The 26,524-nt window shown below is 45.0% G+C and overlaps 1 protein-coding gene across 6 annotated transcripts in view; it reads right to left on the reverse strand.

Annotated features, from left to right (window-relative positions):
* The window catches only part of APLP2 (amyloid beta precursor like protein 2), a 47,825-nt gene extending 22,582 nt beyond the window's left edge, over window positions 1–25,243 (reverse strand). For 4 of the 6 annotated variants that reach the window (XM_032202026.1, XM_032202023.1, XM_032202022.1 and 1 more), the window contains exons 1-3: window positions 22,236–22,403; window positions 1,741–1,914; window positions 456–585 (exon numbers count right to left, since the gene is read on the reverse strand). In XM_032202026.1, coding sequence (XP_032057917.1) covers window positions 456–585; window positions 1,741–1,914; window positions 22,236–22,388 — 457 coding nt within the window. In that variant the 5' untranslated portion in view covers window positions 22,389–22,403. Of the gene's footprint in view, window positions 1–455; window positions 586–1,740; window positions 1,915–22,235; window positions 22,404–23,483; window positions 23,544–25,151 lie in introns of those variants that run through there. The other 2 variants (XM_032202024.1, XM_032202025.1) reach the window with 2 other exon arrangements.
* Window positions 25,244–26,524: the final 1,281 nt, after the last annotated feature.

The following is a 26,524-nucleotide window of genomic DNA, read 5'->3' on the forward strand; positions in this document are numbered from 1 at the left end:
CTTTGAAGCAGCTAAGTTTAAATATAGTCGTTGGAATAGAATAGAGATCTCTTGCCAAGACCGAAGCAGGAAGCCTGAACACTATGAGCATTTAAGTCTCCAAGGCAACAAAATATTAAAGCTCCACAAAAATAGGATCAGAGTATTAAATCCCAATGTCTTTGTGATACTCAAATACAATAGCCTTCAGGTTTTTATGGCAGTTGCAGAGAGAATGGGGATTTCTTTTTCACGCCAGGCACCATTATTCCAGCACAGCTGCTATCAAGCTGTCGATCTGTTGGAGAAAGGCAGAGTTCCATCTTGTGGAAATAAAAACATTTGACTGGAAGTTGGATGTGGAAATGGCAACCTGATACGAGAGCAGCTCTGTGAACTCAGTTGTTCCCTAAGAAGCCAGGAGGCAATCCTTTACTCCCCCACAGGAACACACGAAAAGCACATCATGTACTCACCCAGGCACTTGTAGGGCACAACAATATGAGTGTGGTCCTTGCACTGTTTCTTCCCCCTCTTGCACCAGCTGTCGATGCTGACAGGCTGATTGGCTTCCACGACATTCGTAATCTGAAGGTCTGGATACATCTGTTTAAGAAGACCCACACAGAGTTATTTCCAGAAAGCACAAAAAATGTGCAAAGTGGCTCCTAAACAGAAGGAGCAAGGCTGAATCTTCAAACAAGAATACGTTCAAATGTGCACGCAGATACACATTCTCTTCTGGTTCAAGCTTACAACAGCTAAAGACATAAAAAAAAGCCCCCAGCTGTTTGTCACATAGAGCATCAACAGAACATGTCACCACTCCTTCACAGGCAGCAGGAGGAAGCCTGGTTAGGGGCAGGAGCTCAGCACTGAGGTGTTTGGCTCTGACAGCAGTGGAAGAGGAGGAATATCCTCACCTGTTCCCTTCTGGCTGGCGCAATACCCTCCGGAAGAGGGCAATCACCAATAGGATTAATAACATCTTCAGACTGTCTCAGCATTTGTCAAGCTAATATGCACCTAACTCCTCAGGTTTCCTTGTGCCTGCTCCATTTATAATTTATTAATATGATCCCTACGATCTGTTCAAGTTCTCAAGTCTGGACACTGATTTATATTTAGGCTTCCGCTATGTGATCATCAGCCTTGTAAAACAGTTTTGAAAGTTTTCCAGTCCAGACATGGTGTGTTCTATCACCTTCCATTAAAAAATAATATTCCTTGTGGTATTTTACATGCCTGTTACCCCCAAGGAATAATTAAAGACACTTATTCAAGACCAATATGCTGCAGTATCTGGAGCACACTGAAAGGAGATTAAGGCCTTTACAATAAAGCATGAAGAACCTAAAAATACTGCCAACATTTTGATGAAAATATTTTTCTAATATTCTGGCTGTTCTGAACACGCCACCAATAACAAAACAACCACATTCCGATTCAAAAAGGCATCGGGTTCCCTTTTTGAAGATACGGAGCAGATGCTGCTCTAACTAGCTCAGAGGTACCTCTCTGACTTACAGACCAAGGACCTCCTGTGGCAGCCTAAGCTGATCTACATCAGATGTAGCTCCTAAATCCCACTGCAGTGTCCCTCCTGCCCTTACTGGGCAGTAACACAGCAGGACAGTCCAGGGAAAACTGCTAGTCGAACACAAGATACTCTCCTGAAGGGTTGCTTTGCTATTGACTGGCTAAATTCAAACCCAACTCCTCAGCAGCAGTGAATACGCAGGATCACACAGCAATCCTCACCTCCTGGCAGTACTGCAGAATCTCTTCCTTACTTCCAAAGCAGCTCTTGGTCCCAGAAGTGTCAGGTTCCCATTTCCCAGTCTGGATATTCACATGCATATTTAGCTTCCCACAGAACATGGCAATTTGAGGCTCTGCCACCGCAAACCCTGTCCCAGCATTGGCTGCGAGTGCCTGTGAAGGCAAACAGAAAGAAAACATTTATTGCTTTATCTGATAGAAAGCAGAACAAGTCAAAAGAACCAGAAAGGCTCTGTCATCTACTCAAAGAGCTCCCGCTTAATCCAGAGCATCACTGGAGCCTTGCAAATGTATTTTGTAACCATATTCCTTAAAGCTGGTGGGCCCACACAAAGTTTCCACCAGCAATGTATGTGTTTTTCCAAACTCTATTTTTATTATTGCAACAACAGCTTACCAAAAGCAAAGAGTAATTCACACTTAAAGGTTGTGCCCACAAAAGCTAAAACAGATGTCTGAAGAACTTAAAAGAGCTTCTTTCCGTCCCCAGCATAGAGAGATAAATAACTAATATCATTAACTCTTGGCAGAAACTCCTCTGAGGCTACCAGTATTGCTACTGCTAATAAAATAATTACTTCCCACTTCATGAGACTGGCTCAGAGTTTCAAGCCATGTGTTTTTCCAGATATCTTCAAATATCTGGGATGGAAACACCTAGCTTTCTTGCCCAAACATACAAGTAAAGATGACTTCTGTTGAATCAGAGAAATGCAACCAACTCCTCAAAGCCTGCCGCCTCCCGTTCTGATGCATGTTCTGTGCTCTCCCCACCCGGCACCAGCAGACTGAGAGCACAGGACAAAAACCCGACAAGGCAGACCCACGTCCGGGTCAAGCTGCAGACCGATCGATGAAAACAAGGTCAGCTTCCCTTTCTGAAACCTTGCTGGCTGACCAAAGGAAGAACAAGGGATTTAAATTAAATTGCAGAGGTGGGGTGTTTCTGAAAGGCTGAGGTTATGCACGGAGTTGAATGTCCTCTCCCTGTGTAACTAAAAACCCTATGAGCAATAACAAACAAACCCACCGCATGAACTCCCACCTCGAAAGCTCTTCCGAGTGTTTTTGGGGGAGTGAAATTCATTTCAGCTGCTGCAGACAAGGCAGATGAGAAACAGCAAGACACAGGCTTCAGGGCACCACTGCCCCTAAGCCTCTGCTCCTCTGGAGGCAGCACCACCCAAGGCCACCAGTCCTGCCTTCAGAGTTAACCTTTCAAGCACTCAAAAACAAACATTTCTGCAGGCACTGTTCATTCCCCATTGCCTGCAGATCCTCATCAACTTATACAGACACGCTTATGCTCACAGCAAGTATAAAAGTGACCAAGAGATGATTTCAACCCGATAACCCTGTGTGCAGCTCCTGGCTGCTGGATATTAGCAAAAAATTAACTCCCTTGTGATTAGCCCACTGCCCCCCTCCCCTTTCACACACAAGCGCTGCCTGCAGATAAGGCACTCAGGATCACGGCCTGCTTAGTGCTGAGCACGTGGCTGTGCTCAGGGTGTAGGCCCAACCTGAGATACAAAAGCATGGATTCATGCCTTACCTTCAGAAAAATTACCCCTTGAGTTTTAAGGACTATTCAACAGCACGTTGCCTGCAGGAGAAACATTCACGGAGAAGTGGCTTCTGTTTACTCGAACCCCTTCCACCAACAGACACTGGTGAGAGCAAATTTTAGCACAGATCATGAAGTAATAAAATATTGAACTATATATAACAGATACCGGTATCGATGTTGCAGTAACAAGCTGCTTCCAAGTTCAAAGCACTGCTCACTGCTCTGCGTTTAGCACAGCTGAACCTGAAGGCCTCCTCTGACTGCAGCCTCTCAGCTCCGTGCTGACAGTGGAGAAGCATCCCTTCTGCCCAGAAGATTGATGTCAAGCAACAGTTTTGCTAAAAACAGCAAATTTTACTCACTATCTCTGAAGCCAAAGGCCTAGAAGTTACAATACACAGAATGAACATATCTGAATTCGTGTGTAATCCCAGCTCTTCCAACACAGACGTAATTCGCTGGCTTGCTCCTTAAGAGGCTTGGAAAGAGCCAAGCTCTGAGTCCTCCCCTGCTCTCCATCAGGTCTTGGAGGGAGTACAAGAGGCACAAGTTAAAGGGCAAAACCTTCTCTTGTTATTCTCTAGTCTTTTGACCTCCTGTAGTATGGAGGAACCAGGACAGAAACTACAGACTCTTCCAACGGGAGAATAACACCACAAACATCATGCTACCTAATCTGCTGCATCAGTAGGGCAGCGAGATGCCAGGTAGGCATTTGAGGTCTAGGAGGATCGATAAATAGGCTGAGGCTTTGGTAACAGGGTGCAGTGCCTTTGTTCCTTCAGAAACCATTTAACCAACACGAGCTTCTAACAGGTGCTGACCGGCACCACGCAGCAAAACCCAGGCTCTCGCTCTGCCTTCCTCGCTGCCCTATTGTGCCAGAAGAAAAAGGCAAGTGGAGAATGATCCTTTGTAACTCTGTAAAAACACACACATGCAGACTTGCGAGAGGGCCGTTTTATCTCTCTGCAAACAAACACTGCTTTGGTACCAACAACCGCTTTCCAGAGAGCACAAGACTTGACATGTTACAGGAAACAAGCCACAACAAAACTTTGTTTTATGACAACACTACGACTGCATCCAAGATTCGAGCTGAATTCTGAAAAAAAAAAAAAAAAGTGCAGGATCAAGTATGTGCACAGCATTAGCCCTAAGAAGAATACAGGGCATCAAAAGCGAATAAAATGTACGTGTTAGGAATGGCTCGGACATCATTAGCACAGCCTGTGCGTTAAAGTCCTCTTCTTCAAAAGAAACTTCACAAGTGTGCAGCAAAATAAGTTCAGTGCATAAGCAGGAGAGGCGCGGGTCCCATCCGGAGGCAGAACCATCCATAAGTAATCCCCTCACAAGGGCTCCTGCATGAGCAGAGCTCCTGTTCAAACACATACCAAGCTCCTGAAATCATGACCACCCCGTATTTACATACTGATGTTAGCTGCTGTTTATTTTTGCTGTCTCTCCGGCTTGACACCTCGGCACTGTGGCAAAGGTATCATTCCTCCTCCTGGATTGTTCAAATAGTTTGCATATCAGTAGAGGGCTGTTGCTGTAGCTACCAGAACATGCTAAACCCCAATTCGCAGCTGAACAAACGAGACTAATTACCTGCCTGATTTCATCGCTTTTAATCAAATGGAAGAATCTTGTCTTGAATCACACAGTTGAGTAAATTAATGAACTTTGTACAGAAGTTGAATCTTTAACCCGGGGTCTGAAAAGTAAGGTTTTTGAGTAATGGGCTTCAGTTTTTCACCACTAACAATCTGCTCCAGCCACCGAACACCTCACTTACTTCATTTAGCATTTTATCTCATTCTACCTGCAATGGCAGAGCACAGAACAATAAACTGAGCACAGCACAAACCCCTTTAACACTGCCACTCAAGGGAAGAAAGTCACCTAGAAGGGTTTTTGGGGCAAAGGCCTTTTCTGTTGCCCCCACAATTGCCTTCAGCATACCAAAAATAAAAGCTGATCACTCAGGCTGACCAGGCTTGAAGCCACTTACCCAACACTCAAGCATTATTTTGCAAAAGGGGGGTTGGGGAACAAAAAAGGAGAAGGAAGCTCAAGGCAGAAATTGCCCTTGGCTGAGCTGCTCGGTATTTCAAAGAATTCACCCATTCCACATTGCAGAGGGATGAAGAAATTGAAAGCACATTTCTCCCTGGGAATTTCCCAGCCATAAATGGAAGCAGCCACCTCTCTTGGTGCGAGGGAGCAAGTACTAAATCCCTTAAATAAGCAGGCTGACAGCACCATGCACAACGGGGAGAGCTCACCCAGCGGTGCACATCCTCAGTGAGCTCTCCTTCGGTGGCTGTTACCCTGTGAATACATACCCGTAACACGATGACTGCTATTTGGGAAAAGACTGTTACATAAACCATCACTTTCCTTGCTAGCACTTGAATTTACAAAACGGTTCATGACAAATTTCACTCTGCCTTTTGGTATAATTCTGTAATCCAGTTTGCTTTCCAAGACCAGAAAAGCATTTGATTCCACAAACACATAAATCTCTGGCCAGTTAATGTCAGTTAAATTCCTCACCCTGTCATGCAGGGCCTGATTTACGGTCCTGAAACACTGGAATTCAGACATCTAAATCTTCTTTTTCTCTGATGGAAGCATCTCTGCCTAAGCATCCAGCCTTTCATTTACTCCTAACCTCTTCAATTCTGGGACAGCGGCTTTCAAAAGTGGGTTTTACCCATCCAGAGGCCTGGGCTCTGCACTCTAAAAAGTGTCACATCTTTTTCACCCCTCTAAGTACCTACTGTCTCAAATGAGAAACTCAAGACTTAGAAGTAAGTCTGGAAAGAAAGACAACTTCTTAACCCAAATTGGTCTTCTGAGCTGGCTCATAACATGGCTGAGCAATGGCCCAAAAGAGAGACCTGTGTGGGGGGTGAGGAAGAAACCATCCTGCTGCTCCTGGAGAACTTGCCAGTTTCCCTTTGCCAGAGCAAGGTAAAACTGAAGCCTCTAGTTATCTCGTCAGGCACGTCTCAGTAAGTTAAGAATTTCTCAGAAACACTGTGTGCAAAGTGACTGCTGCGTGCATCTTTTTGATTTTCTGCTTTCAAGACTTTCAAAGCCTTCCCTCTCATCTTCCCTCTCATTGTTCTAGGAGAGAACTCTAATTAATTGTAAAATGCTTTTGTAATTTAAATTAAATTGGAGGTTCACAATGTGCCTCTAAGATACAATGGGTGACTAAAAACTGGCCTGGCCCAAATTCCAGCATTAAATTCACAAGCTGCACATCACAAGGAAGGAGTTTTATAGATGGATGCCATCTTGGTAGCATCACTGCTGTCTGTGAGGCTTTGACTACTTTCAGGAAACAATTTTGACCCACGAGGCTGGAAGAAACAGCAGCCTGAGAGAATTATTTTAACCTGCAAAACAATTTTGCACCTTCACTAGAGCATCTCAACACTCTCGTAGCGGATGCAGTCCTTTAATCTCTTATTTCATTCTGAATTCCAGCTGCAAACAACAGAGGGTATGGGAACACCCGGCAGTGCCTCTTTCAATCCACGCTGAAACAAACATGAAAAAATAGCCATTTTCCTTTGCTATAGATTTCCAGGATCTGCTAAACCTCATCACAACACAGCATATTGAGCACGCTGGCTATTCTGCTCACCATCAAATGCTATTCAGGAAAGCCTTCTGGCATGCTGCTGGGGGCTTCAGAATACAGGCGGCTGGAGTTTCTTTTTTGAGCTTTCCTAATAGCACAGATATCTGCAAAATGTCAGATGTAACTACATTCTGAATCTTCCATGAGGTTAAACATTAGAGTAACCTCGCTATCTGATCAGATTAGCCAGAATAGGAGTCTTTATCCCAGCAGAACCGGGGTGGACAGGAGCTGAGCAGAATATGAGATACACTTATTATTTATGCTGCAGAGTTCACGTAGCATATTGCTTCCAGAGAAACGTTAGGAATACACAGTACGGAAAATCCTGGTCTCCCTGCTAGCGTGCACAGGGCAAACAATTGACAACGCAACAGACAACTCCCTTTGTTTCAAGCTCACTTTACATTTAGGCTACCTCTGCAGCAACACAAACAGATGCTTTAAAACCGAAACCTCAGCCTCCAGGATTCCCAGGCTGCTGAGGAGACCTCTGAGCATGAACTGCATCGACAGCGGCCAGAGAACACAGACCAATAAGTGCCAGGGACTTTCCTGGCCTTGTAAGAAAATGTGCAGCCTTTTGCAGCACTGTCCACAGGTCAGATCAGATTTCCTGCTCAGTAGAGTTAAATATTCCACAACTGTTTGCTGCTGCACCAACAAGAAATGCCAGACTGTACTTTGAAAGATTACTTGCACTGTTTATTTTTAATTAAGTAAAGCTTCTCAAAAGAAATACTGTTTACTATATCATAGCGTACATGAGGCTCAAACCAACATGCTATCTGGCACAGATCCCCTATCCCAATAAATTTCCCACCTTTACCTATTAAAAAAAAAAAAAAGCTTTTCTGGATTTCACTGAAAAGAATACGTCTCCCATTCTGTCTGCAGTGCAACACAGAGGTGTCAGCACTGCAGCTCTCCCCAGGCCTGAGGAATAACCGCAGATAGGGAGAATATAAATTGAACTTTTTCAAGACCACTGAGGAATTTAAAGAGCTCCTTTGACACAAACATGAATCCTGCTACCTTATGAGCCTTCCTGCGAGCACAGTCCTTGATGACCGCTACTCCTAAATGTGCATTTTGACTTTCTGCCCTTTCCTTGGCTGAAACTCAGCACACACTTTGTGCAGTGACCTGACTGCTTGTAAGCCCTGCACGAGGGCAGACACAGGGATCCCTCCTTCCATAAGCAGAGACCAGTCCTTTAGAAAATTAAAGGCTCAAGAGATGTTTACTCAGAAACTGCTGCAGTGTGATGTGAAGTGTTAGGCTGGAGCTCGGAGGAGGAGACCCCAGCTGGAATTTGGAGGTGAGCCCCCCAGTCTCCAGGCCCTGCACAGCCCCTTAAACCTTACAGTCATCGCCTTGAGTCTCACCTGCTAACGAACAGTTTATGGCAAGCTAGGATTCAGGAAATCCACACTTGGATTAAAAACCAAAGGAAGTTGGCAAAGGGATTTTATGCACAAGAACTTCTGAACAGAATATTTGAAATCCCCCTGTATTTGGATTTATGACTTGTAAACATGAGCAGAGCCTTCAATTCGTGCTTCAGATGGTGTTCCACGCTTTGTTTTCCTTAGCTTCTCTTCCTGCTTTTATTCAGCAGATAGGTGGCTTGAACCCAGGAAGGCTAATGAATGTCTGACACAGCAGGCAGTAAATCTACAGACTAGCAGCTCATCCTAGCTCTATTGCTTTATTTTTTTTTAAATTGCTGATAATTACAATAATGCACGTGGGCAGGGGTCCAAGACAGGAAGAATTATTGTCTGCAGGCAGATCTGGTGTGAGCTGATAATACCAGCCTGTGTTTGCTTTTGAATTTAAATGGCAGAAATCTCAGTAAAGCAGTCTTTGGCTTACTTTAACTTGCTGGAAGGGGCAGCATTCTCATCGGCTCGTCCTTTTTTGACTTTTGTGGTAGAGAATCCTGCACCAGCCAAAAACTGGAAACCAATGCAGGAGCTGCAGCGCTGGCCTGGGTGCAGTTTATATTTAGATCCCCGCTGTCGGTGGCTAACACGCAGCCTTGGACGCTCGGAAGTTCAGTGACAATAACCCGTGCACTTCCAGATGTGCTGTCAGCAGCCATAGCACGGCACAGACCCAAACAAGGCTGAAGCCTGGAGCATTTTCCACCGCTTCTGCACCTTCCTCCGCATTTCTGCAGGGGAAGGGGGAGATTCCAAGTACCTGTGACTCACGGGCAGCCTTTCTGCCCTTGGAATTTGTGCTAATTACACAGCAGATTATCCCCCCACCTCCCCCAGTTTATCGTGCTCCACAAACCAAGCCTCGGTGAGTCACCGGGCAGATAATCTGCTGTCAGACATCTGTGCCGTTCAGATAGGGGACACAGCACTGCAGGCAGCGCGGCTCGTCGCAGGGAGCAGCGATCCCACCCAGCAAAGCCAGGATTCGGGGCAGGCCTGGCTCCCCGAGGCCGGTTGTGTAACACGGCCGCCTTCAGCATCGTCTCTTCTAGCCCTGGAGAGGCAAAGTTCAGAGCACCTCGGCTGGAACATTCCCTGAGCAAACGGCACTGCCCCCAGAGCCGCGGCCTTGAGACAGACCAACGGGTAGGCCTCAAGCTTTCAGCACTATGGCTTGTGTGTAATGGCTGTGGCCAGAACAGCTTTCCAAAAAAGCAATCCTACAAATACAGGGCGTGGAGAAGAGGTGGACAGCACTGTGACCCCGCCAGTGACCCGAAGGCAGCACACGGGAGGGCCCGGATACATGAAATCGGCCGGGCCGCCTTCCGCCAGGCACAAGAGCCCCAAGGACAAGCTTCATGCAAACTGCCTGATGGCTGCACTCACGGCCACCTCCTGCCTTTTTGCAGCAAAACACAGCAACGGGGCTATTTAAAGTGCCTTTTTCTGGAGCGATTCTAAGTCATATCACAGCACACGCAGGCGGGACCTATTTATTACTGGGCTAAACTGAGGCACAAAGTCAAGTGACTCGCCTAAGGTCAGCCGTCAGTGGGCGCAGGCTGGATTAATCCTCAGCCCCTCCTTGCTCCAATCTGTGTCATCATACTGCCTTGCACAGCACGACTAATTACTGCTTTCCCACTTGAATTATTTGGGCATCTGAACCACAGAGACTCAAGATGTCCTGTTATCTTGCCAGTAAATGAAAGCTTCAGTGCAAGTTTATGTTTTCACAAACATTAAAAACCTAGGAAAGAAGAAGGCCGTGGGGAACACAGCACGTGGCTGCACACAGAACCCTGTACTGGTTTTTATAGAACTGGGTTGGAAATGGATTGTAAACCAGGAGATGTCTAAGAGCATGCAGATGGGAAATCCTAAAGCCTGCTCTAAAGGCCACAGAGAGACCAGGATGACTTTGCTTTCCTGGACAACTGGAAGACTGCAAGAACTGCAAAACACTGTGCAAGAAGAGCGGCCGCAGTTTAATCCTGTTTTGCTTTATTTAGAGAGAGAAAAAAAAACACTTAAGTCTCTTTTCAGATCTAAATTTCATTACTGAGCAGGCTGCTAGCACGGACTATTGCTGTTAATAGCATAAAAGCTTTGCTGACACCAACGCTACATGAGGAGTACTGAGACGCTATTTTATAAGTAACTTCTCCGCACAGTTTAATAATGAATCCTTTCCATCTTAAGGCACTTTAGCCATATAAGTTAGTGAACATAACCACAGGAGTAACTAGGACGCAGAGATTCAATCACAGGAGTAACTAGGATGCAGAAGGTCCGTAATACACAGTAAAGTACAGTTAGAAAATCTTTCATCACTTCAAAACAGAATGTTCATTCCAAAAGTAACTTCCAGACCGATGCTCACCACGAATCGCACACACGCACTTGTCCAAGTTTTCCTAGTGGACTAAACTGGCAGAAAGGAGACCGAGAGAAGAATTTATTGTCATCAGGCAAGCAAAAGCTAACAAACTACTGATCCAAACTGATCTAGCATTCCAGAGGAAAAATAAATTGTAAAAAAAAAATCAACACAAATATTTGCTTGAGAGACCTCAGAAGCTCACTGGGAGTTTCACAAAAAAGCCTGCAGAGGAGACCACTGCAGGAACCTGCGGTTTCTCAGCCTAACCATGCTCCTCACCACTCAGATGTCACGCGATAACAAGGCTGCACAGATTGTGTTTTTATCTCCAACACAAATACCCAAGAAGCCAGCAGGAAATTGAAGAGCGTATTTTAATAGAGCATCAAGAATTTGAAGTGGCAAGGAAAAATACCTGGAAAAGAAATTGCAAGATAAAGGGAAGATAAGCGGGAAGTTTGCAGTGCAGGCGTACGTTGGTTTCAGCCATTTGTGAGCTCGAGTTTACCTCCCTTTATGGACGTCGTTCAGCATCACAGGCTGGCTATTTGCGTGCACAGACTGCAGTTGTTTTGGAACACGATAAAATGTTCACTTGGTATCTTAAAGTCCTGCAATTAGGTGACAAGTTAACTTCCTTTGGCACGCAGGAATAATTCCACAGGAATTGCTACAACCACACTGAAGCTCTGCAGGTTATGCTGCTGGCTTTCCACCACCAAATTCAGAGTCTCCTGAAAAACACATTTATTGGTAATTCTGACATACAAACAGTCCAGATGAAACTTCAAATCTGGAAGGGGAAACCATGAGGTTTTTAAGTGCTGGCTGTCCAAGCCATGCTAATGACCATCTTTTGAGAATAGGAAACCCACGGCTCAAATACAGGGCTGCTCTCAACTTTGCAGTTGTTCCCCGAGCGTTGCCAAGTATTTTCTGATCCAGACCAAAATCAACATGTTACCAAACTAATTACGGAACAGCCTTGCTGTTTTTCAGCATCCAAACTGAGGGTGTATTTATACTTAAAACTTTTTAAGTTCTGTCAAAGGTAGGGGTTAATTCTATAAATTACAGGCCTATGAGAGTAAGTCAGCAGTTAGCAGATATTACTGAGATGGGGTAAATCAGCTCTTATGAAATATATTTAGAAAATAATGCAAATTGGGATCTTAAAACAAAAACAACTCCCCACACGCCTTCCCACACACCTCTTCCTCCTACTGTTATTTATTCTAAGAACTGCTTATGGCTGAGCATCTTTCAGGCAGCACCTTGTATCAGTGCTCGCATACAAAACAAAATCCTTTAAGAATATTTAATGTGCAGGGGCATAGAAAGCAGCACTTTAAAAATCTTTGTATTTGCTGCTAAAAGATTCCCACACTGATATTCTCAGTTTATTCAGCTACAGTAAATAATCTTTTTTTTTTCTTGAAGACAAAATCTCAATGCCCTAAGAAAGTTTAGTTTGCACTTAAGCTGCTCATTAGGAAAAGCTCCTACCACTTATAGGTAAAAAAAAAATAAAAATAAAAAGGAATTACTTTAGCAAACCCATCTCAACTTTTCACAAAAAAAACAGCCCTTCAATTTTCCTGACTGCAGTTATTTTTGATCCCAGTAAACAGCAACAAAACTGATGAAAGGCTGCCAGTTTCCCTCAACTAATGCTGGCAAACTGGAGTTCAGCAAACAAGCACGCAAGAGCAGAGTTGTGTGTCAGGTTTTTATCTTTTTTTTGGCTGTTTGTTTGTTTAAAATAAAAGCCAAACACTTAAGTAGCAAAAAGGCTGAAGAGCAGGAAGATGGCTTGGAGCAACACAGCTCAATTCCAGCGGTCAGACAGTGGAAGTTTATTTGTTTATTTCTAAGTTTGTCACCCCAGAGCCAAACATCTCCGAAGCATCCCGTTACTAATGGCAGAATTTAGGCTGGAATCTCACAACTTAACTTTCTTCTTTCAAAGTGCAGTATAAAACGGGAACTCCAGCCCCTGAAGCTCCCACCCCCAGATTCAGCAATCTAACACAAGAGAGGGGTCAAATGGCAAGGAGCCTTTTGAAGTACCCCTGAAGTTTTGTCAGCTGCTGGGTCACAGAAAGTGAAGAAAGGACCTCAGTAATGGCTTAATGGATTTCAGTCTTTTACTCTTTAAAAGCAATCCTGACTAATTTAGTAGCATTTTATTTCTAAAGCATTAATTTATCAGCTAGGGTTTAATAGTCACAACGTCATATCGTAGCTAAGGCAGCATACGGAAACTCTAATGGATGTATTAAACAGTTCCTTTAAGGGAAGCAACAGACCTCTACTTAGAGTAACTGCTTAATGCTATTAGAAAATTAAGCAGTAATTTATAGCACAGACTAAAGCTGGCTAGCTTCAGATCCCCTTTACTGATTTTGCTGATCCAGAAAGTAAAACTAGTTCAACAGAAGTTAGCACAGAGCCTCAAACGTGTCGAGGCTGTTGTTCTCTAAGAGTTAACTGACTTTGCATGTTGCACGAGCACACCTGACCTCCATGGTTTTATAGGTCTTGGGTCTCCTGAGCTCTATCAGATCGTGAAGCATTACAAGGGAACAAACAAAATGGGAGAACTGACTTTCATGTACGATAAAATGAGATTTCAACTTCTGTTATCAATTTCTTCCTGCTTTCAGCAGGAAGAAGGAACTCAGTACACTGATACCCTATTTCCTCAAGGTTTCCTTAAGCACTTTCAACAAAATTTTCAAGGTAGGTGTTAGAGAGCAGTGCTTTTTTTTTTTTTTTTTTTTTTTTTTTTTTTTTAAAGTTGAGCTACTATTAATTATAAGATGCGTGGAAGAAGTGGTTAGATACTGCAGCTGCATACTTCTGCTGCTTAGCTCTTGGATAATTTTTTAAGAAATGTGACACTTCAGTGAGGTCTTCCAGCACAAAACCATTATGAGCCAAAAGCTTTATTACAAAGCTGGAAGCAAAATCACCCATTCTGCAGCAGTGGGGGAAATTACCCTTTGAAAAAGAACAGGCAGAACAGTTTCAGCCAATCTAGTTATGCCTTCATGAACAGCAGGCAATACACAGTGAGAACTTCCATCACCTCCAGAGAAGTTCCTCTCCAACAGGGAGCACTATTTTTTATTTTTTATTTTCCCAGAACACACCATTTAACCCTTTATACAATCTGACCATCTCAGCAGTAAAATTCTTTGTTTGGCCTAAAGACTTAGCATCCTCCAGCTGCAGGAACAGCAAAGAAAAACTTCAAGCTGTCTTGTTATAAACACAACCCCCAACAATTCTCTGCTTCCAAGTAGCCTTGGAAAAGGCTATTAGCAGAAAGGGACTGTTTACTTTTTCTTGCAGAAACTTTTTTGCCTGCTCAGATGCTCTTGTCCAACACTTGAGTGCATTTATCTCTGCTGAGAGCCAGCAGAAAGATATAAAAGGTCGGTTGTCACAAGCAAGTTTTACTTTCTTTGACCCTACAAGCAGATATGGACGGCAATAGAAATGCTGACTTAACACATAAATCCCATCACTAGGACAGCGATTGGAGGGAAGATTGATCTGAGTATTGATGCAATAGGCCACTCACCATTTTCCTAGCCATAGGCTGAGTAGCTTCAATAGAGTTTTCTCAAAGTCAAAGGCTGAAAATGTTGCACAAAGTTCTCACCCCTGGGAGCTGTGGTTTTGTTTTTCATTAGTTGACTTCAGACACGGCCCAACAAGGCTTTTTATAACTCGGACACATGGCTGTGCAAGTATCTCAGCAGCAGCCTCACCACAATCAAGCAAATCGCTGTGGTGGATTCACCTTATGGAATGTATTCAGACACCTCACACGGTAAGAAGTGAGCCCTTGAGAAAGAGCTGTGTTGAAATAGTAGCTTGATGATGCAACAGCACCAGGCAGCCAGAAACGTCCCATTCTAATATCCTTATTTTGGATAAATAGAAACTGTCGTGGGCCCCAGTGAGTTCCTTCCAGTCTAGGTCTCAACGAGGCTGCCTCTCCACGCAGCCATCAGCTAACCTAACCAGCAGTGCTCCCAATGATGGCTGAACTCATGTCATGAGCTGGGGGACAGTGAAAAGATTCTGAGAATACTGCATTCAGAAATTTTGTATCTGATTGCAAATACACCAGTTGGAACAGAGAAAAAATGGCCAGAAATAAAAGCTCCTCTGTCAAGGCTGCAGAGCAATTCTAAAGCCTGGACAGCAGCAATGAATGTCCTAACTGCAGAGCTGCACAACTCCAGATCATCTGTTTTGACAATTATACATGTCAATGAAAGGGACAGGAATATTAGCGCAGCAGCTGGAATACCAAGCACAGTCCTCTTCACTGGGGCCACTCTTTGTTCCCAAGGTTCGTTCTCGTCACTCCAGTACTTATCCTAACAACTAACCTACAGCTAAGCACACAATTTTAAGTTTCACTCAGGAGCCTAGGTGCTTCAGAGGGGCTCCAACTATCCGTTCATACACAGAAGAAAAAAAAATGTTTGTGCAAACACCGACAGACAGAGTGTTTCTGTATGCAAACCCAGCACCAGAGTTTCATCCGTCAGCAACACGAGCATTTGAAGTTCAGCTAAAGACGTTCACATCCTGACAGGTTCCAATGGATTGCACCACTCTGGCATGTTCAGTCTGTATCTTTATTTCATGCTTCATACAACACGTGACACATTTCGCAGCTTAATGACTGTTTTGATCCTCTTCATCACTGAAGAACGTCATCTTAAATGGGATGTAGGTACATGCTGTTACGTGGATGCTGCTCAGAGAGGTATTTGAAGAGATATTCCACGCCCCAGAAGTCCTTCCAAAGCACATACTATGAAGCAAAATCCTCTGCTTTACAGATGTGGAATATTTAAGCTATCTGCTATAAAGAGTGAAAAATGGCCAGCCCCCTGTTGTGGCCTGAGAAGCAGCTTACAGGCAGGTCAGGAGCACTGTCTTAAAGTAGTGGCAACGTACCTCAAAGCCAAAACCTTGGGAATTGCTGCTGGAATTTCAGCTACAAACAGCTGTGCATGTCCTAGACAGTCAACTTCACTACTAGCAGTAGCTAAATGTTTGTTGTGCCCTCGGTTTTATCATCAAGATAGATTTAATAATCACAGACTATTAAATACAATAACAGAACAGTTTGAGTACAGCAATCTGCCACTTACATAGTGAGGAATAACGATTTAACTTTTTGCAAAAATCTTTATAAAGATAGTGACAGGAAATACAAAAAGCCAAATCGAAACCAAGAGCAACAAGGCAAATGAAGTCAAGGCATCGTTTCTTTTGCCTGAAGAAAAAGGCTATTTCACGTCTTAGCAAGCAGTACTCCCAGTCCTTCTCTTCCACAGTACACACGAAGCTTGCAGCCCAAAGTTTGTGGCTATCTTCACAGCATGCTTCTCTGGAGCAACCAGTTCAGCTGTTTGCATACACCTAACTAACAACTATGCCGCTGGCCTTTTCAGAGCTGTAATACCCTTGAAAAACATCAGCAGCTTTTACAAAAGAGCCACAAAGATCCATTCTAGTCAGTGCCCTGCAATGAAAAAGGGAATTAACATGCTACAGATGCCCTGTGGAAAACCTCCCATGTGGTTATACTTTGAAAAGTGTTCTTCACACCACACTAATTCCCGTGTGGAGCAAGGTCCAAAGCTTGCTTAATGTAACCGAGGAAAACAAATCCATCCAAACCCAGGGATTTCAGCCTGGACTTCAAAATGCCTTTTGTCTATATCACAGGTTTTACATTTAAGCAAATCTTAAGGAAGATTTCCTGCTGCTTTAAGAGCCCTGATACATTAGGAATCCAGCTCTTCTCGTTAGTCTCCCTTGGAGCCACGTTGCTGAGTGAAGGAGAGATGGCAAAAGGCCTCCGAGGTGATCGGCTGGTTGGCGTTTGTTTATTTCTTTGTCTCCTACCCTGAGAACTGAAGGCGTTCTGAAGCAAGATGCAAGCACTGAAAATGAAGGATTCGTTTATCCAAAACATTACGCATAAAAGCTGTACCAGGGATTCAGACATAAATAATACATGTCAGCTGTTGTGATTAGAGTAACTCAGACACATTTTGAACATGCATACAATGAAAAGACTGGTAAAAGGACAAGCATGCAGCCAGGAGGCAGGGAACCCAAACCCCTCACAAGCTGTGACTTAGCCTGTACAGCCAGCAGTGGACAACACAGGGTTACAGCAGCACAAAATATTACATCGCATTGAGCCTGCTCTCTGGCAGGCCATTCATCTCCTGCCTCTCTTATTGGTAAATTGCTTCCGAGAAAGCGTCTGTTGCCCTAAACAGAACATCCACATACTGACTAGCTTTGTTGCAGAGCAAGTACTGATGCAATTGAAGAAGCCAGAATTTACGAGGAGCCTTATGGCAGAAGGTGGAGGGGATGGGGGCTGCACCGCTGCGGTTGGCGTTGCGGAGCCACCATGGATGTGCTGTCGCCGTCCTGCACCCCCTGGTCGGGGAATTGCTTGGATGCTCTGCGGATGGGCTCTGGCCCCTTGCCAGTCCAGAGCAGCACAGACATTTGTGTCCAATGCAGATCTCAAAACACCAACATGTTCAAAAAAAAAAAAAAAAAAACCACAAAATCATACTTTCCTGGCTGGCTACCAAGTAAAAACCTTCACCACTGATCGACACTTCGGTGCCGAAGCTACAAAAACCTACTTCAGGACTCTACAAAGCGTATCCCAAACTACCTGGAGGCTCTTACTTCTATTCCAAGAGTCGTGAACATCGTGCTCCATTCAAGAATAACAACTTTTCCATGATAACGTGCACCCTTAACAATTTGTCTCCCTTTCTCCTGGCAGGCAACAACATCTAGCAAATGCATGAGCACCGCCACGCACCCTACATTGAGTTAATCTCTGGCCAGGACTGTTGCACAGGCTAACGTGCTTAGCTTGGATCTTGACATTGTTTCATTCTTTTGGGTTTCTAAACGTGTATGTGATCTTGCTGCGTAAAATGAAGCAGACATCAAATTCAATTTCTTCAGCAAGGGCTTTGATAAATTATGCAGAGAAAGATTTGCGTTCAAATGCCGATACACTCGCTGGGAACTCAAACCACAGGTTTGAATCAACATTTTGCATTTAATCTTTTGAGAGGAATACTTAGCAGATTAAAGCAAATCTGCCCCTCTCTATTTCAGGCCACTATTATCGTAAGACGACCAGCATAAGAAGTCAGCCAGCCCTCAACCAATGCTTGGTACTAGTGAATTAGTATAATTCGTGCAGATTGCTCTAGGACTACTTTTGGCAATTTATTAGTCCCAATATGAATGGGAAAAGATTAAACACCAACAAAAAGACCTACTACTTAGACCCAGCAATGTGTCAGACCAAGTCCAAAACCATATCGAGAATTTGGTGATTAAAAGCTTTACACTGGAGGCTACCATACATCTAAGCAGAAACCAGCTTCTGTTGTGAATATGCAATCCAAATCCGCTTGAAATCCAGCATGAGTGCATAATGTTTATTGTAACAGATGGCACGGGCAAGATTTTTCTTTTTGTTGCTGTCACTTCACACTACACAATGACATCATAATTAGTGGGATTCGTCAGCCCAACATCCAAAACAAAATGGACAAAACTTTTGGCAGAGAGCTGGATCTAAAAATAACGTACAAGCCCTTACAGAGAAACCCAAAAATTAAAAATGCAAATGTCTGGCTTTGATTTAAGCATCTCAGTATTGAAATTAGCATAGGGCAATTCCCAGAAAATACCACATAGCTCACCAAGCCTCTGGTCAATCCTTGCAAGAACATCATCAGAAGATGATTTTTGAGGTCTTATCGCTATTGCAGTGCTTTGAGGTGGTGGATTAAACAACCCAAGCACAAAAACAATGTGAGAAAATGCATGCCTGCTAGACTAAAAAGTTTACATAAAAATAACTTTCTTCACTGCAAGAATTAAAAAAAAAACACCAGCAAACACCTCAGAACATATCAGACTCTCGAAAACACAACCTAATCATCGAGTGTTTGGTTGTAAAAACAGACCTAAATGACTAAGGGCACTTCCAAGGTTAAACACTACTTTTATTTAAACACTCCTGGTGTGGCTGGTTGTCAGCCTGCCTGATGTGATCAGCAAGGAGTCTTCAGTAAGGAGATGATAATTAGCTACTCTTAAATGGAAACTTCACCAAGTACCAATCTACTGTTACAGGAAGGAGGAACAAGGCCCCAGCCGCTCCATCTCTCTCTCTCCATGTCCTTGACCTGAATCAGACTATACTTCTGACTGCTGTAATTTTGTTAGAGAGAAGCTTACTGTATGAAATTACTTAAATGCATCCCTGTCACTGAGCCAAAGCCTGGGATCCCAGCACTGAAGCACGGTTATCGTCCGTGCCACACCTCAGCGTGATACCCATACGAGGGAGGCCGCATACAGCAGGGTGAGCTGTACCACTACCTAGGACTCTGTGATTTTGCAGAGTTAGGACACGTGAAGCTTTACCAAGGCAGACAGGGAAGAAAGGTCAGCTCTGGCATCTCCGTTTTTTGTTTATTTTTTTCCAGGCTGCATCTGAATGATGCAGGTAATTGTTAAGCCCTGCGCATTTGGTGCCTTGAAAAAACTCAAAGTCATCATTTCATAACGATTTTCAGTTAGTCTCAAAACACAGAAAAGCCATCTGAGCCAAACAATTATTGATTTCGTCTCCTCTGTAAACTTCTCTAAGCTCATGTGCTGCATGGAATAGCGACCTCAGGCCCCCTTAGTAACCTGAAGGGCCTGTACAGCTCCAGCAGCCTGCTGCGCTGCTCAGCTGCATGGGTACCCCAACAGCCAAAATCTGCCAAAATTATCCAAGGTTCAGATGATCAACCCCCAAAAGAGCACCCTTAAATGAGATAAACTCTATAGCCAGACACTGATCAGCAGGCTTGAAATCCAAGACTTCCCCAAAACTACTGCTAAAAGATGTTACTGCAAGGCCTAACACGGTTCTGCAGAGAAAAAAAAAAAAAACTGGGAAAAAGCACCTCAGGCGAAACCATTATCCTTGCAGTCAACACACCAACATCATGGGAGCTGAACAACAAAAATTCTCAGGCTATTCTGTCAGTCGGCCAGGAGAGATCAAGTATTGATCTCTAAAATGGATAAAGAAATACATGTTCAGGTATCAGGACTGCCTGCAGCAGAAAACAAAAGACTACACGGACCATGCCTCATCCACAACGGTGCTTTCACCATCAGTTCTCTCCCTGTGAAACACAGAGAATGAGGACGTGATTCGATTTTCCAAGAAAAATGGAAAGTGAGATCAGACATCGGATGCCACAGACAGCGGCCCCACATGACTCCGCGCACTGGTCAGAAGACAGCACGCTGCTGGAGGTACCAAGGCGCTGCAGTGCCTCAGTTCCTGCAAGAGCATGATCATCGCTGACAGCACAGAAAACAACCACCAAACATTATAACAAGGTTTAGTACATATATGGGTTGATCCCTCAAAAATAACGAAGGTATTTCCCTGCTGGCTATACACAGAACAACCGCTGTAATACTTGGCGATGAAGCGCTGGTAAGCAGCTTAGCTGCATGCGTTTCTGATCAGGTGGACACATGATTACGTAAAAAAGCCGGGCAGGCTACGTTTTGTGCTAGAAAGATTAGTTTAACACCACTTGCAGAAGATTACAGTTTTGATCATTTGTCTCAAGTTGGAGGTTGAAGTTTCACAAATGCAGATAAAGATGAAATTTTGAATATTAAAATCAGCCCAATGAGACTGCAGAGCAAGCATTATGACTCACTGACCACTGCACAGCCATGAAAAAAAAGTGAACTTAATTTCTCTTTTCTATGGGGATTTTTCCTGTTCTCATATAGGGCAGGAAAGTTAATTATGTATTCCTGACTGTTTCCTTAACTGGGAAGAAGCTGAACAAGTTAAACAATTGTTATCCACACGCAAAATCCAACTGGGAAGTTAGTTGTTCAGAATTGCAAGAATTCGTAAATTGAAAGTGCAACCAACTTAAGAAATTACTAAAAAAAAAAAAAAAATAAAAAATCCATCTGTTTTCCCTGAAATGCACATTGCCTTGTGCACAGTCTCTCAGGAATGGAAGTTCACTTGGTTCTTTCCCTTGTAGCACCCAACTTAAAGCATAACTTGTCCCACTGACATAATGGTGGTAACATGCTGAAGTTACCTTCTAGCCCATGGTACCCAAAATAAGAAGCCACCATATGCCATTTTGGATAAACCACAGTAAACAGAAGCCTGATGATTTATTCCATTCACTAAATAAAGATATGTATCTGGAGGAGTTACTCTAACTTTACACAGTGCTGTCAATCCATGTTCTCAAAAACCTGAGATTTAATGGCACAAATCTTTCCTGCAGACGATGGAAACTCAAAACTGGAATACAAAATGTAAATAGCCTATGTGCCTCGCAGGCTCCATTTAAGGTTAAACCAGTGATAGGACGTGCCATTTGCCTGTCACTGCCATTAGCAGCGACAAACTCACTGCTAGCAGAGGAATCGAAGCATGCCCATTACGGGCACAGACAACACTTTTGGAGAAAAAGGGACAATCTTGCAGAGCTGAGTACAGTTCTGAAGTAGAAGCCTTACCAGAGTGGTTTATAGGCCATTGCAAGTATCTGAAGTACTCCAATTAAGAGCCAGCACCATCTTAATTTAACGAGATTTCAGGGGCACTGACTGCATGAACTAAATTTAAAAGAAAAAAAAAAATCAATGACAGTAAGCTTTACTGCATGTAAGCAACACAAGAGCGAACAGCTGAAGGATTACATCCATTTATACACCCTAAAGTAGTTAACAAGAAGATTCTGAGATGCTAAAGTACAGAAAGCGGCTTTCTTGTTCTACCAAGAAAGGAATTGCTGGGGATAGCATACTCCTTGTATTTTCAGCTGAAGAACAAGGTTATGGTTTAAGCACATTTGTACAAGCAGATGCTACAGTCAAAATAACTTATGTTTACAAGATTGAGTCCATACGCCTCCAGAAGACACATACAATGGAAAAAAGCAAAGGCAATTTTTTACAAGCAAAATCTAGAGAGGAGCATGACATACACAGAACAGGCACTATATTCTTTCTTTCTTCACTATAAGGCACTGGGGAAGGTGCAGTATGTAACAACAAAACTCAAATGCAGCTTAAGCTACCACCCGTATAATAGATTTTGAATAGCTCTTAGGTGCTGCAACGGACATTATTAACAACAAAAACACTTAATCGAAGGTAGAGATATTAACACCTAAATAACACATAAGAGAGGTCATAAATAAGATGCCCTCGCACGTCTAGCACAAGGAGAGTTGAAGGCATTCTCCAAAGAGCAGGGCTTACCTTCACGTAGCCTTCTACAATGCAGCAGAAATTCCAAAGCCTCTCTGCAATACCAGCTGCCCACCTGATTCGCTTTATTTCCTTACACGCATCTCTGCCTCTGCGAAGCTCTGCTTTAGGCTTAGATAAGGCACTGCGTCTAATTGCTTTCATATGAAAATATATTTCCTAACACTTAATGGGAAGTGAAGTTGTGGGAACTGAAAGCAAACTAAAGGCCATGTTCAAGACTGGAATTTTACTGAGCTGTTTCTACTCAGGACTTCAACACAGAAGTGGAAATTTCCCCTAGGTGGAGTTCTTTGTTCAATGCAGCAGGCAATTAGAAGTCCCTAAGGTCTGCAGAAATGGCACAAGACTGATATTTTTGTTAGTGAGAATTTAAGCACACCACACAGAAATAACAAGAACTGCACAATTCTGATGCAAGACAGCATGTTGTTTTTCTCACTCCAAATGTTTTTCATTTGAAGCAGACAGGTAACAGAATCATTCAAGATGGCTTTGGAAAAAGACCACTCAAAAAAAAATGAGATTAAAAAAAAAAGAGGCAGTATCAAGTCTGCATTGCTGAGATTCGATTACACAAAAAGGTCAAGTGATAAAAAAGAAACTTTGCATCTTTAAAGGCCTTGAGGGCACAGCAGAAGTAGTTTATCATTGGAATACAGATCAAATTAGAATAGATTTATTTTCTTTTGTCAGTCAGCATCAGTGAACTATTTGAAGTTCTCTCAGATTGCACAAGCGAAACACAGCAGTCACTGAATTCAAATACATCCTTAGGACACGCATTGCTCTGGGAAGAAAAACCCATTATTCTGCTGGGTATCCATGCTTTCTCTGACCTCTTATATTTAAATTCATTTGAAGAAAGGCTGTCAGAGGTTATCTGCCAGCTCCACGATCTGAAAGGGAGACGGTCACCAGTGACAAGCCCCAGTAAACGCCCTATTCAAAGGTTCATCCATCAGTAATTAAAAAAATAAATAAATCTGCCACTCGCCTTCCCCCATACATGGAAGAAAGAAAAACAAATTGTAGTCGATAAGAAGATTACCGGGTGTTCCAGGGACAGGGACTGGTAGCTAAGATAATCAAGCAGAAGAAAATCCACCTAATGGGACCGTGCCAATTCAACTAAACTAATAAATACAGACAATGCTATGTATTTTCCTTAACTCTAGTACACTTTCAAATGTCTTTTTGTTTTTTAATCAACCACTTATACATTTTTCATCACATTACCTGGTATCCTCCAGTAACGATGATGAAAACAAGAACAATAACCATTTCACTTCCTAAGCTCTGCGTCAAGATAACATTCTGGAAAAAATTTGGCAGCAAGAAAGACTCAAGAGCTGCAGCTCCCCACGGGCAAGACAACGGTATAGGATGCAGTTAAAAAAAAAAAAAAAAAAAAAAAAAAAAAAAAAAAAAGAAAAAATGTCAGTCGTGACATTTTAATTCTGTGTCAGCAGACCAAGGAGTCTGTCATGCCTTTGGAGGACGCGGATTCTGCGGCAGCAGCAGCTCGCGCACGCACCTCCGAACGCCGACTGCCCGCCGCACCAGCGCAGCCCCAGCCTGGCACTGATCTGTGTCAGCACACGGCGGCCTGCCGCAGCCTGGGAGCAAATCCACAGCCCCCGAAACCAGCCCTGCTACAGGCACGGCGATCCGCTAAGGAGGCAGAAGCCATTCCAGGCGCATCCTCTTCCAGCAGCTCAGCACCCCACGCCGTGAGGCTGCCAGGTGGGTGACACCGGTGTGCTCCCCTCGGTGCCAAAACCTTCGCTAATCCCATTCTGAATGCCGGGCTCTGCTTCTTCAGCTGGACACAACACTTCAGAATAAAATTACGGCTAGGTTTGTTTCCTGAGGAGGAAGTCAGCTTTTTGAAAGGCAAGTCCGTGAGCAACTGCAGTCTCCAGAAGGGATGTGCCACAAGCAGCTGAATTTGCCTCGGATATGCCAGAGGAAGTGACCTACAGCTGGAGGAGTTTCTCAACAGGTGCAGGAGATCAGATTAGCGTGGCCACCACCCAGCAGCCAGGACAGTCCCCCGCCACCAAGGCAGGAGCACGAAACCTGACCGTGCCATCAGCTGGGGTCCCTCAGACCAGCCCTGCAGAGCCTCGGCACCTTCCCTGCAGGATAACCCCAGCGCAACTTTTTCCCCATAGGATTATTGCCTCGTTCCACCGATTTACAGCAATCTAACAGAAACACTGGCAAAAATTCTGTGGAATACAATTCCTTGGCAATGGCTGAACAAGAGGGCAGGGCAGAAGTCCTGGACTAGTTCCACACAAGACACAAAAACATTATCGGGCTGTGCTTATCGCAGGTTAACAACCAGCAGCTCGGGGCTTGCAATTTTTGCATGGCACACAGGCAGATGCTGTGCTGAACCAAGCCCGTTACACTTCAACTGCCAAACCCAGCCACCCACCGGTACCACAACCCGTCCACCCCCCCCCCTCCCTGAGCACCCCGAGCCCCGCAGGACCTTGTGGCAGCTCAGCCTCCCCGAACAGCGCCCAGGCGGGGTTTGTTAAACTCCCCTTGCCCCCAGCGCACACTTTGCTCTTTGTTTTGCCGGCTCGCTCCCGCAGACCGCAGCGCCCAGATTTTGGGGAAGGGCCGGGATTCCTCCCCCCCCCCCCCCCCCCCCCCCTCGCCGCGTGCAGGTAGATAATGTTAAGTTTTTATTTCCAGCGGAGCTTCCCTCCCCTGACCACGTCTACGCGTGAAGTTGCATTGATGCGAGCAGCTGGAGCAGGAGCACCTAAAGCACGCCCTTTAAGCCCAAAGATCGCCCCAGCCGCACGCTGACGGCGCACACCGGGGGCTCCGCCGGGCTCCCCAACCCCAACCCGTTCCTTCCCCGGCCCCGCTGCCCCCCGGACCCACCTCGATGTAGCCGGCCAGCGCGGCGGCGGGGCCGGCGAGCCCCAGCAGGAGCAGGAGGGGGAAGCGCCGCGCCGAGCCCATCGCCGCCGCCAGCCGCCGCCCGCCGTCGCCGCCGCCCCGGCGCTACTGCGGCCGCCGCGCCCCCCCCGCGGGACCCGCCTCGCCAGGCCCCGCCCTTGCCGCGCCGCCCGGCCTATCGCAGGGAGAGGCGCCGAAGCGGCGGCCAATGGGCGCGGGGCGGAGAATGGGCCATATACTTGGGGAGGAGGGGGCGGAGCCTCGCTGGGATCAGCCAATAGGAGGGGGAGGCGCCGGGTGGGGGCTCACGCCCACGGGGGGAGCGCTGCTGTGGGGCCCGGGGGGAAAATGGCGGCCGGAAGGCCCCGAGGCGGCCCTGGCGGCGCGGCGCCCTGTGGGGCCGGCGGGGCGCGGCCGGGCGGCCTCGGGCCTCCCGGTGCTTGCCCAGCGCCACAGCGAGGAGCACGAGGGCAACGGGGAGGCGTTTAAAAATAATAAAAAGCAGGGAGCCTGGGCTCACAAAGCCAACTCCGCATCCCTCTGTGTCCCCTCACAAACACACTCAACACTGGGCACCTCCATTCTCCACCATAACAAAAAGACACTTCAGCTCTTTTTTCCCACTCTTCAATAAAAATACTGCCAAGACAGCGCTATGAGGTGGCTCCATCCCAGCAGCCACCCCAACAGGAGCTGGTGCTCGCGTGCCCACGCCCTGAGAGGCTGGTGCTACCTGCAGAGATCGCCGCCGCACGCGCTGCTGCCTGCTTCTGTACACACCGTAAAGCCCTGGGTAAACTTTAATAATGACAGGTGCTTATCCCAGCGATACATCACCTGCTGCTCCTGCGCCGCTCGCTGCAAAGTGGCTTCGCCTCCTGTTCCTTTTGAGAGACTGGGGCGCGTGAGCGGTGCCTCTCAGTGCAGATGTTGTGCCACAGCTGGTGCCGCAATTTAAGGACATGTTTCTGCCTTTAAAACCCATCGTACTGCATTTGCCTTTAAAACTCATCGTACCGCATTTGCATCGCCTGCTTGAATTTCACCATGTTACTTATAAAAAGAAATTTAAGCAAACTGAATCAAGCCCTTCAGGAACAAACCACAGATACCAAGCACAGCTGCTGATACAGAAGCCTTTACATTCCAGTGCAAAGCATTTATTAGTCCCTTTTCAGTAGCTCTTTGGCTTCCACAACAGGAACATACCTCAATTCAGGGAGGACAAATGCCCACCTTCAATGTGTAACTACTAAAGCTCCTCCTGGTTTCAAAGGCAAGAGCAGTGTTTAGGTAATACGACACCTTAAAAAAAAATGATCTAACCCAATACATTTTAGACTTGGCATTCTTTA

Source organism: Aythya fuligula, chromosome 22 (assembly GCF_009819795.1).
Source record: "Aythya fuligula isolate bAytFul2 chromosome 22, bAytFul2.pri, whole genome shotgun sequence".
NCBI classification, from domain to species: domain Eukaryota; kingdom Metazoa; phylum Chordata; class Aves; order Anseriformes; family Anatidae; genus Aythya; species Aythya fuligula.